At 32.8% G+C, this 12,170-nt stretch overlaps 1 protein-coding gene across 1 annotated transcript; it reads right to left on the bottom strand.

The window, feature by feature from the left end:
- Positions 1 to 1,823: 1,823 nt before the first annotated feature.
- On the bottom strand, positions 1,824 to 11,686 carry LOC117908482 (DNA polymerase delta subunit 3-like). Its single transcript, XM_034822087.1, has 8 exons — positions 11,507 to 11,686; positions 8,533 to 8,588; positions 8,321 to 8,445; positions 5,050 to 5,209; positions 3,739 to 4,148; positions 3,021 to 3,536; positions 2,380 to 2,479; positions 1,824 to 2,235 (listed from the first exon to the last, which is right to left on the bottom strand). The coding sequence occupies exons 1-8, from the start codon at positions 11,573 to 11,575 to the stop codon at positions 2,097 to 2,099; spliced, it is 1,575 nt and encodes a 524-aa protein (XP_034677978.1). The 5' UTR covers positions 11,576 to 11,686; the 3' UTR covers positions 1,824 to 2,096.
- Between the last annotated feature and the right edge of the window lie 484 nt (positions 11,687 to 12,170).

Raw genomic sequence — 12,170 nt, 5'->3', positions numbered from 1 at the left:
CATAGTTGAGTTAAGCTATTGGTCTTCAGGTTAGAAAATGGACTTATTTGGCCTGCAAATCTTACTCTACCAAGTTCAACGTTCATTTTATTTGTCAGAAACCAAATATATACCTTTCAGTTTATGACAAATACAGAAAAGAACGAGCAATCCTTTCAAGATATACAGTTGTTGATCAAAAAGTAGAAATATCTGTTGCTCCACAAATCATACTACTATCTTCACAGACTAGAAACACACTAAGCAATTTACAAACTACAAAAACCAAGTACATAGTTAATTTTGAGATGTACATATTTCTTGTTTCCCTGCCATACATTGTGGATTTACGTAACAGTTAGAAACTTTTTAGTCATGTTGGTAGTTTATAATGGTTCTAAAGCTCTATGACTGGAAGTCTTGGGTTCGAGTCTCTAATGGTTCGAAAGCTTTAATTGATTAGGCCCTTGAGGTATGACTCGAATGATATAGGGTTGGGTAGGTTTGTGGGAAGTTTCATATTCAAGTCCAATACGGTAAAAAAAAAAAAAGGGTCATTTGATTCTCAATTTGTAAATTTAAACCTCCACACTTTTTTCGTGCTCACAAAAATAGCATTCTCTTTTAAAACTTAGTTGTAAATAATCAGAATAATGAAGTATATTTATATATGAAAAATGAGTTGCTTTTCAAGCTCAAACATGAGGGAATGAATTTATAAATTTGCAATCATTTTATACCTTTTAATCAATTAATTCTAAAAACAAAGCTCTAATTGGCTACAGGTCTTACGTTCGAGTCTCAAGTTGGAGTTTCTAGGTATGTCATCCATCTATATAGTGTGTGTGATATGTGGTCTGCGTCTTCGGTCGTCATAGCATCTATCCATTCACTGCGAACTCCAAACCTTAGATTGTAGCAGTACAAGAGGAACAAAGGTAGTACAATTCAAAATTTTATGGTATTTGCAGCAGCATCTATAACAGAAACTGGTAATGATCCCTTCATCTTTTCAAAGAGGGATGATGGGCTAAAGAGGCTAAAATGAAAGAATGACTTTTTGCGATCCAGCCTCTACAAATCTTTCAAAGAATGAGAAATCATGCGCTTTGCCAATGTCTATTGGGATTGTTGTTGGCCTTTTCTTCTTATTATTATTATTATTTTGATAAATAATAGATTATATTAAAATCGCCAAAAGAATATGGCACAGGAGTATACCAGCCTTTATATTATTATTATTATCGATCTAATGGTCATGTTTAAAAGTGCTTTTCTGAATGCAATTTCGGATTTTTTTTTTTTTAAATCCATTTTTTGTAGTAGTTATTTAAAGACAATTCCCATGTTCAATTTTAGGAACAAATGTTTTATTTGAAAAGTCATATATAAAAAGTAAATTTTCAGACTTATTTCCTTGAAAAGCATCATACGTATATATTTCAAATGTGGTTTTTGAATTAAAAACCTATTTTCAAGACTACTTCCCAAACAAAACATTAGGACCCCGCTTATCAAAGTTTTAAAACATACCTCTGTAAAATCAACGATTCTTCAAAATATAATTATAATTCTCCTACTCTAAAATACTTTCAAATGTTTATAGAAGCGTTTTGCATATAAACACCTAAGAAATGACCCGATTCTCATCAAATCTAAATTTTACCAAATATATTTTTCTAGTCGGAAAACCTTTTTCTTCTCTTTTAGAACAGACCACTGTTTTTAAAAAAGAGTTATCGAGCAAACCCTTGTTTACAAATCCTTAAAAATTTGCTTTTGGAGTTCAAAACACTGCTTTTAGAACACAGAAAGCTCTCCGAACGTATAGATGTGGTCAGTTCCGTTCAAATCAATGGCATGAAAAACAAGAGCAAACACAATTACTAAGACCATTAACAAGCTTTAAATACCAACCAGGATGGAGACCAACTATGACGAAGATAACAAATATAAAAGAAAAAAACAAAAAATAAAAATAAAAATGGAAGAAACTAAGTGGAACCCTAAAATTACACGAGCAACTAGTATTTGAAGAACCTTCAGATTCAGTAAGATGCAGAGGAGCCTCCTTTGAGAGTGGGTACTTGCCTGAGTTCCAACCAAAGATTTTCCCCTCAAACCCTCTTGAAGAATGACATGATATTTCCCTGCTTAGGATCTTTCGGGTTTCCTGCTTTCTTGCTTCCTGCTTTGCCAGTTGCATTAGAAGGGGCGGTGTTTCCCACTGCTGGCGATTTCTTAGCAGGAGGGGGCCTGAATTCATAAACCAGTGGTAAGAGGTCGGCCATTAGGCATTAGCTGAAGCTTTCACCAATTTATACACGGTGACTGTGTTTCTGACTAGAGTAAGATCAGAAACTAAGAAATAATTATAAAATTTAGGAAAATGAGTCTAACCTGTTAGCCGCATTGGTGACTATACTATTTTCAGATTTCTTTGTCTCATTGCTGTCAGCTTTCTTCGTCTCTGCCTCACCCTCCCAGACTACCTCGGTTACTAGAGCAAAATAATAAAAACATTAAATAAAAAAACAAAAATGAAGAGGATATACTGATCAGAAAACAAGAGAATAACATCGAGGTTAGGGTAAATAGGATAGACTGGTTGGTTTTAACACAGCATGTCCAAGAACACTGTTCTCTTTTCCATTGACAAAGTCAGTTTTAACACAGCATATCCTATAAAAAGAATAGACAGAAGATATTTTATTTGAGGCTCTCAAGGCACATAAACACATACATACAAAGGCCATGTCCTGGAAGCACCTAAAGGAGTATAAATTTTTATAAAATTCTTAATTAGTTTAAATCATGAAGAAGTTAAAAGCACTACCATAATATTAGGGAATCATCCAGAGAAAATTTCTAAAATATGGGTGTCTATTAGAAGCAGTACTAGGATGAGTAACCGACAAAATTTAAGAAGATTTATCAAACGATATCAATTAAAATACCATACCCTTTTAATTAAAAGAACCACCAAGAACATAAACAAGCCTCCTGAGAATAGAGGGATATTTGGCTGAGCATGATTTTACCTTCTCTCCCACGCTCATCTATCCGTGTTTTCATCACTTTCCTTCTTTTAGGAGAATTCGGAGCAGCATCTGTCACTTTATCCTTCTTATTTACATCAATTTCAGGAACTCCACCTGCAATCTTGTCTGAAGAGGAAATCCCATTGTTCTTGCCTTTGCTGAGAACTGAAGAATCTTCCCTTGGTGATAGGTTAGATTCTCTATTAGATGATTTCTCTTCCTTGACCTTTGGTTTATCTTGTTTTTGCTGGTCAAAATTCAAATTGATTTTGTCAGGAACCAAAGGTTTAGGACTTTGTTTTGAAACTATACATGATTTCCCTTTTGGAGGATCTGGTGATGCCAAATTGACTGCATCTTCAAACTCCTCTTCTTCATCTGAGAAATCAAAAACAACTCTCCTCTTTCTACCACCATCACCATTGGAGGCTCTCTTAAAATTGGCATCTTGACCATCTTCATCACTGCTCGCACCTTCTACAGCTTCACGAGCACAAATTTGAGCTTCTGCGCTAACTAAAGACAGTAAAAGGTCAAAAATTTCAGCAAAGAACAAAAGATAGTAGAATAGAAATTTGTTTTACTAAAATGCATGACAGAAAAGAATTCAAAATACAAGTTTTTCATGATAGTCAAAGAAGAGAATGTTTCAGTTTTCTTTAATCACAAATGACAAAAGCAAAAGGAAACCAAGGAATTGGATATTCAATGAATTTACCAACATCCACTGGGGAGCAACTGGGCTTTGACTTTACAGATGCACGCCCCCACATATTTGCTAATGAGCCTTCAGTTCCAGAACTTTTATCATTCTGGCCTTTCTTCTTATTAGCAGGCAGTGGAGGAGCTTTTCCTTTATCTGCAGGAGGCTTGCTAGCTTGATCATGAGCTCTGTTGCCATTACTTTCATCTTTGACATCTGTTACCACACTGGGAGACTGCAAACTGACTTTTGGGCTTGATTGGTGTACTTTTCTTTCCTGAGGCTGTTGAACAGCTATGGTTTGATCTGCAGAAATGCTTTTGGATGGACCCAGCAATCCTGTAGTTTTGGGCTGTGAAGCCACATTGCTGACAGGTGCTCCCTCAGCATTGCGCTTGACAAAAGAATTGGAAATTCCACAGAACCTGAACAAACAAAGCTATGTGCATCACTAGAGGAGCCATAATTTGATTCATGAACACTTCATACAATGTACATCAATTTTAATATTGACCCAGATAAGTTTATTCACAAGTTCGTATGCCTCCATGACATGTCACATTATCATTATTAGTTTTGTCTTTTTTATGTGCAGGAACATCTAGGAAGGAAATAAGTTATCTTCACGAACATGTAGGAACTATTAATGTGCAACTATACTAACTTTGACATCATAAATTTCCTGATACTCTTGGATGTGACAGGACGATGGCACTTCACTTTTACGTATAGGTAAAATAACAATTTGGTATGCCTAAAAATACCTCTTTGCTCAAAGAAAACAAGGAAAAAAAAAAATGAGCTGCCTGTTAGTTTGATAACCATGGTGACCAAGTTTAATAACTACAGTAACTACCTAAGCTCTAAACAGCAGCAGGATTTTTTACCAGATAACCACTGACTCCTTGTGATATGAAAAAATATCTTTATCAGCTCACCTTCATTAGTAACAAGTTTACCACTCATAATGACGGGGCAGTGCCAGGCAGCAAGATTTAAAAGACATCAGCATTTTGGCAATGACGTCTCACTCAATATTACATGGAAAAGAAGGCAATAGAGATATCTATCAAACTTTGAAGTAGCAAGTAGAAAGTGCTTCATAACAAGGCAAGCAATCGTAAATTTCTTTAACAATTTATAAAAAAATCTGTTCAAGAAATAGAATTACTGGAAATTCAACAGCCTGCAAAAAATAAAAATTTTATTCCATGGAAGACCTAGAGGCTGTATTAACCTTTCAATTTTCTCAATTATAACTTATGTGAGGATAAGTTCGCCTGACCTGAAATAATAGAAGGAACCAAAACACAGAAACTATCTTACCTGTTATCTCTCAAGCAATTATCAACTGCGAAGGGCTGCTTAAAAAGCTCTTCTGCTTGCACAAATTCAGCATTCCAAAGTGCAGCTGGATCCTTTGGAATGCAAGCTTGCACACTATAAACCTGAACCGAGCAATGGCCATCAAATTCCTGTTTTGCTTCTGCATTAAAGCGAGGATAAGATAGTCCCATATTAATTCCTCTTCCTTTGGGTGGCAACAAAATAACCATATGTCAAGTGACAGTACAGAAATAAACAAGAACAAGCACTCCAATAATATAAGACAATTTACCTCAATCTAGCTAATAGGTTTATTTTTAGAAAAAAGTAAGCAAAAACATCTCAGTTTTGAGGAAGGTGCAAGGATTTGACATCTGTCAACTAATTAACATGTTCCCTTTTTTTTTATAAGAAATTATACTTGTACTAAATAAAACAATAAATTTCAAATATAGATAGGTGGTCCTTCCAAAAAACAGAAGAAATACTAGCATGACTAAAAAAAATAGAGATGCACAGTGGCCCATAAAACCCCAACTTCCTAACCTAATGCAAGTTAATTAATTAATATGTTACCACCAACCAAAACAACGATGATAAGCATAGAAAACTAGAAATGATTTAAGGAATAAACAGCTTGTACCCTATGCATTTCCATCTACTCCGGAATGCAACCTTTTATAAAGAAATGTATCATCATTTTCCTGTATTGGAAGACCATGGCTTTTCAATGAAAGAGTACAACACGATGGCTATAAGAATATTTATATACTTAATGCATGGACATAAGAAGATTCTTCATCCAATGAAGGAAATTCCACAATCTAACCAATAGGTGGAGAACTCAATAGTCTTTAAACCAAAATAACTGTCAAATACTCCCATTAAGAAACAATTCGAAGTTACAAGTAAGGAGAAAGAAGTTGTCGATAAAAATCTAGTATGCAAGATGTGATGGAATTGATACCAAAATAATTTGCAAGAAAACCATAGAATGGTTGTCTACAATCAAAGAGGTGGGGTTAGGGTTTCGATCTTTTAGGATTTAAGGAGAGGAATGAGGAATAATAATTTATGGTGGCAGAAAAAGGTAAAATAAAATATAAGGAAAAAAATTAAAGAAGATGTAAAACCTTATAATCCCACTAGGGCCTTCTAGGAATATCACTTAAAAGAAAATCAATGAAATCTCACCATTAAGAATTACAAGGTATGTAAAGAAAAACTTAATAATATTGATCATCACTACTTAATCTTGTTTGACATCAATTAGCCCTATTTTTAGGCTTTAGAAAATACTAGAATTTCAATAAAACCATGAAAAAGTAAACTTAACTTATGTAGTAACTAATTTGAACTCTTATTCCTTTCCTAAAACTATTAAATCTTCTAAAAAAATTAGAAAATTCCTTTTTAAAATTAAAAACTTACTTTATAGAAACTTCTTGTAATAAAATTTCTAATAAAGAAAACTTCTAGATTCTAAGAACTAAATATAAAAACTTTAATAAAAATTTTATTTTAGGAAATTTAGAGCTTCTTTTAAAAGAGAATTCAAAAACTTCTCAAATTCTAAATAAAACTCAAATACTAACTAATTATGACACTTAAAATTACCTAAATACCTTAATTAAGTAATTTAGGATACTTTTGGTCTTTTATTGAGTAGATCTTAGAGGTTCATCTTCATCAATTCCCATAAACTTGGAAATAAAATTCGACTTTGAGTTTTAGTGCCTTTCCACGGTCAATGGAAATCCCGAGCAATATCTTCCATCCTTCTTCCATCCTTTCTCTATTGATGTACATCAATGAATTGGTAATAGAAACAAATAACTTATCATTCAAACCTTGTGAATTGGCAAGTTAATAAATTGTCTATGGAAGACTTTATTCAAGCAAGGTGGAGCCTTTTTAGAGTTCCATGCTTATTAACTCCTAAACGAGATGAGTTATATGAATGATTAGTCATGATCTTTGGATTAACCAATGCACCAAGCAAATTTATGCAAGTCTTGACATGTGCTAATATTGAAGAGTATATACACATAGTTTATACGCATATTGATGGTCATTTAGGGTTTGTCCAAGGAGGAGGAAGTTCAATGCTTGAATTTCCAAGGCAAGAAATTGTTACAAGCAATTTGAAAATTCTAGAATCCTACAATGTTGTGAAAAAAAACACCGAAAGGACTACTTCTATAATATTTTGTTTAATGGAAGGCTTTATTGTAATGTTTTGAAAAGATTAATTTCCAAGTTCTAAAATCATGTTTTAGTTAAAGAGATTTTGAAATCCTTTAAAACATTAGCAAAAAATGAACTTGAAGAACGCTTAGAAGATCTCATTTGATGGTTGTATCTAATAATGAGTTTATAAGGTTCTAATGAAGAGTTCTTTGTTCTACGCCATCAATAGTGAGATTCTAAGATTTTACATCTTTATCTTTCTTTCCTTATATTTTATTTTACTTTTCTCCAATGCCATAAATTTTTGTTCCTCATTTCTCTCCTTAAACCCTAAAAAATTGATACCCTAACCACCTATTTAATTGTAGACAATCATTCTACAGTTATCCTATGTCAAGAAGGAAACTCCTAAAAGTAACAATTCATTTGGCAAGTCAAAATAAAATCGATGCCTAGTGCAAACAAAATAACAGGGCAAGGAATCTACAGAAAAAGTTATGTTTCTTGAATGATAGAAAATAGTTAGTTTCTTGGATAAAAAACATAAGAACTCAAACACCATTATGCAAAATGAAATCAAGGAGAAAGAAAGTTTTGAGAAAAGGGAAAGAGGGCATTAATGGGAATGCCATAATGCAAAATCTTTGAATTTTGGTAGTTCTTAGAGCCTGTTGAAGCACCAATTCCCATGAAGATGCTGGGAACTCATACTAATGCTAGGACTTGTCACAGAAAAGTAGTTGAATGATTACAACGTTCCCTTCATACTGAAACCCAAAATTTGTGTAAAGAAGCCTAAATTTATATCAAATAAATGCGAATACAATAGACAAAAAGAAGTCACACCAAGGAAAATAACAATGGAATCTGAACTTAAAGAAAGAAACTCTTTTTATAAGAAAAAGTGGCATGATTTGGGATATCAAGAAGAGCAATAAAGTCCAACAGTTCAATAAAAGATATGGCTCTGAATAGAGTGAGAACAGCAGAAAGGATTTGTGTACTTAAAAAACCTAATCTTCAAGTTGGAGAAAAAATTTAGCATTCTGGAAATATATGACATTTCAATAGAAAATCTAACCTGCAAGTTTAGGTTCAGAAACAAGCCTTATATGGTAAACTGGAGGATCATTCTTCAACCAGCCAGACAAAGTATATACTACTTCCAACCCACCTCCATGTTTTTCAACAAACTCATGAAGCAACCTAAACACAACAAGAGCAACTATTTTTGTATGAGGAAAAAAATAGTAATAATAACTACAAGTCCATTCTTGATATGCCCACTCTTACCTTTTTGCCACATTTGATGTCACCAAAAAACTACGACTCAGCCACTTGTAGGAAACCTGAGAAGCAAACATGAAAAGTTACTAACACAATTCAAATCAGAATACCGCTGCACAAGAAGACATATCTGGCTCCAACACATGAGGGCATCAGTTGAAAGGGCAGATATAAACAGGTATGCAACGTTTGGTGTCACGAAGTCTATGAAAAGCATCAACCTCTAACTGTAATGGATAATAAAATCTCACAAAAATTTACAAGGAAGGATCCAAAATGGGAAAGTATGAAGAGCAACACAATGGCACACATGGTAGCACCATGTGAATGTTATCCCAAGAGTTACATAAAAGGATCAAAAAAGGGATAGTACAAAGACCCCTCACTGTTGATCATAATCGATAAAAATGTAATATTATATGGTTCTTATGGAGGGAAAGTACATTTAACGTTAAATTTCTGCGGAGTTTATTTTAAAAAGACATTACATAAACATAATAATATTGCAAATTGCACATAAAACGATATGTATGGATTAGAATTGGCCAGATTACCTGACACCTCAACTTAAGCCTATCTCTACGTTGAAAAACTTCAATCCAAGCTTCTCAATTGGTTGGTTAGCTTGAGTTTATATCCAAGTTGCAGCCCTAATTTCACAATGGTAAAAAATATATGCAACTAAAATGATGGGCAGCAGTGAGAATTTTTTTTTTAAAGAAACTGATCCTCCTCATTTTTACATACATAGAAGAAAATAAATGAAAACTAAACTTGTTGAGTCCACATTGAACATAAATTCAATGTCTTAATAGTGGGGAAAAACATTTTCCAACTTCTTTTCCTTGGCAAACAAACAGAACAAATTAAGAGGTGCCTAACAAAAAGAGGAGCACAACCCAAGTACACATCAAAAAAATTATTTTCCAATTGTCATCTTCCAAACTCCACTTAACATCCTTTTGTAAGTCTAATTAGTAAAGAAAAACACTTATTGAAATTTCATGATGCAGGCAGAGAGCACAAAAAGAAAACCACTTTGACATGAGGGGAAAAAGACAAGAAGCATTACCAAACCAATTATAATGCTATAGTACCATTACAAGAGAATCAAAACAACACAACAACTGCAGTCGAATAAAACAACTCCATTTAAGTCATATCTCCATAGCAACTGACTGAAGCACACAATTTCATCATGATTTAGTGCTCTTTATTCTCTAAATCGAAAGCTATACCACTAGAAATTGTCAGAAAACAAAATATCAGTTTCTAATTTAAATACAGAAACAACCTAAGATCCAAAAGTATGTAGAGTCTAGTATTGATTTAATCATATAAAGGTTCTATAAATAGGGATTTTATAAACAGTTTCTCAATTTCTAAACACTGCTTATCAAAAGACATGTGATCCAATTGAACCCAAATTCCATTACAGACCTCAAATTAAGGTATGCCACTGATATAGACTAACAAACATGAAATACATGCAACCCTCAACACAATTAAATAATACAATGTCTATCTGCATAGATCTTATAAATGCTAAAAGCTTAGTGATGTAGGACAAACTTAGAATGGTTGTCAACAATCAAATGGGTGGGCTAGGGTTTCAATCTTTTAGGCTATGTTTAGTTCTCAGAAAATTTGAGGGAAAATGCAAGGGAAAGAAAATATAAAGGAAAAATAGAAGGAAAATAAAAAATAGATTAAAAGTCGATAAATTATTTTTTTTGTTACTTCAAACTCATTTTATTTATTTTAACTCATCAATATAAAGATTAAATAATTTAAAAATACATAAGTTTTTAATTAGTTTTAATTATATTTGATTTTCTTTGATATTTTTCATAGGACAACCAAACATGAAAAAATCATTTTCCTTTGCATTTTTTTTTCTTTTCTTAGTATTTTCCGGGAATCAAACATAACCTTAGGGTTTAAGGAGAGAAACAAGGAACAAAATTTCATGGCAATAGGAAAGAATAAAGCAAAAATAAAGAGAAAGAAAGATAAGAAAGAGAGACAGAAACTTTGGAATCTCATTAAGGCTTCTAAAAATCTCACCTAGAAGAAAATCAATGAAGTTTCACCATTGAAAAATGCAACGCATGCAAAATGAACTAATATTATTTAATCACTCTATCTTAGTTTACTTCAATTTGCCTTATTCATAGGTTTATCTAAAAAATTCAAATTCTACTAGGATTTTAATAACCTATCAAGACTCTAATTCTAATTTTCCTATTATGATTCTAATAATTAACTACTCTGAATATAATTCCAACCAATACTAAGTCACTTCAAGTTTATTTATTCTTTTCCTTCCAATCCTTCCCGTGAATATAATTTAAGAGGCTTCCCCATCACTTGGTCAAAGGATGGTCTCCTTTCGAAATCAATTATCAGAATTTCCCTTTCCTTATTCTTCTAATATCCAAACATAGCCCTATCGAATCTTGATAACCACCTCCCACTTTTTCTCATAATCTCACTTCCATCACAGACAGTGAAACTCCTCTTAATAAAAGAACTCCTATCTTATCCTCACGATTTTTGTCTATTAGCATTTTTTTCAACACAACCTGATGAAGAACCCTAAGGAATCACTCTAAATTTTTTAACAATTCATAATCTATAAGCCTAAATACCAGAATCAATATCCATGTTCCTCTGATTCAATTCAATCCCCCCTTTTTTTTTTCTTTTCAATCGGAACCTTAAAAAAACCAATAAAATGGTTTTTCTCAAACACTCCAGTCTCCTTTGTTTTCCCAATACCTGTATACATTCACTTACGAACTCAAAAATTTATTGCAGAAACCAAACCCTCCGAACTGATTACACGGACTCGAAAAAATATATAAATAAATAAACAAAAACAGAACCAAGAATTGGAAAATTAACAGAAAAAATCCGACACAAATTCTACAAAGCAGATGAACATAAATTCTAAGGGAGAGGCGATTGTTGTTGTTACCACTTGAAGCTTATCGGAGACTAGGGCTTCGATCTCTTCGAGAATACCTAGGGTTTCGATATCGGCCATCTATTCTCCGGAGATAAGTATAGAATCCCCAGCGATATGCGTCAGATCTCCGGCGAGACGCGTCGGCGAAGGAACAAGTTGAAGAGATTTTCCCTCCGGAATGGAAATCCTTTTCCCGCCATTATCTCCGTTTAGGTGGTTTTGTGGGGTTTATGTGGCACGTGTGCGATTTGGTGGCACGTGTTTTATTTCAAACATCCAATATGCGGAGAGATGTAATCAGAATATCCTCTTCTAATTTTCTCCTAAATTCATTTTTTTCAAAATACCATTTTTGTTAATTATTAATTTAATTTCCTTTCCCAACTGAAAAAATGCGATATCATATATATATTTTATATCAAATATTAAAATTATATTTGATTCCCAAAAAACATTATGAGAGGAAAAAAGATTAATAATATTTAGTTATAATTTGAAAAATTTTAAAAAATTAATTAAAATTTTATACATTTAAAAAAAATATTTTTATTTTTCAAATAAAATAAAAATAATAATTTATTAACTTTAAATTTATTTTTTAATTTTAAATTTCTTTAATTCCTTCAAGTTTTAACACACGGTCAAGCCTCTCTCTCCAACTTACTAAGCAGCC

Source organism: Vitis riparia, chromosome 19 (assembly GCF_004353265.1).
Source record: "Vitis riparia cultivar Riparia Gloire de Montpellier isolate 1030 chromosome 19, EGFV_Vit.rip_1.0, whole genome shotgun sequence".
Lineage (NCBI taxonomy): Eukaryota > Viridiplantae > Streptophyta > Magnoliopsida > Vitales > Vitaceae > Vitis > Vitis riparia.
This window is presented reverse-complemented; position numbering and strand designations above follow the sequence as displayed.

Coding starts and splice junctions, on each gene's coding strand:
- LOC117908482 (XM_034822087.1), bottom strand. CDS start 11,575: ATGGCCGATATCGAAACCCTAGGTATTCTCGAAGAGATCGAAGCCCTA. Junction 4,149..5,049: donor AATTGCTTGAGAGATAACAG/GTAAGATAGTTT, acceptor TTGTTTGTTCAG/GTTCTGTGGAATTTCCAATT. Junction 2,480..3,020: donor AGATGAGCGTGGGAGAGAAG/GTAAAATCATGC, acceptor ATTTTGCTCTAG/TAACCGAGGTAGTCTGGGAG.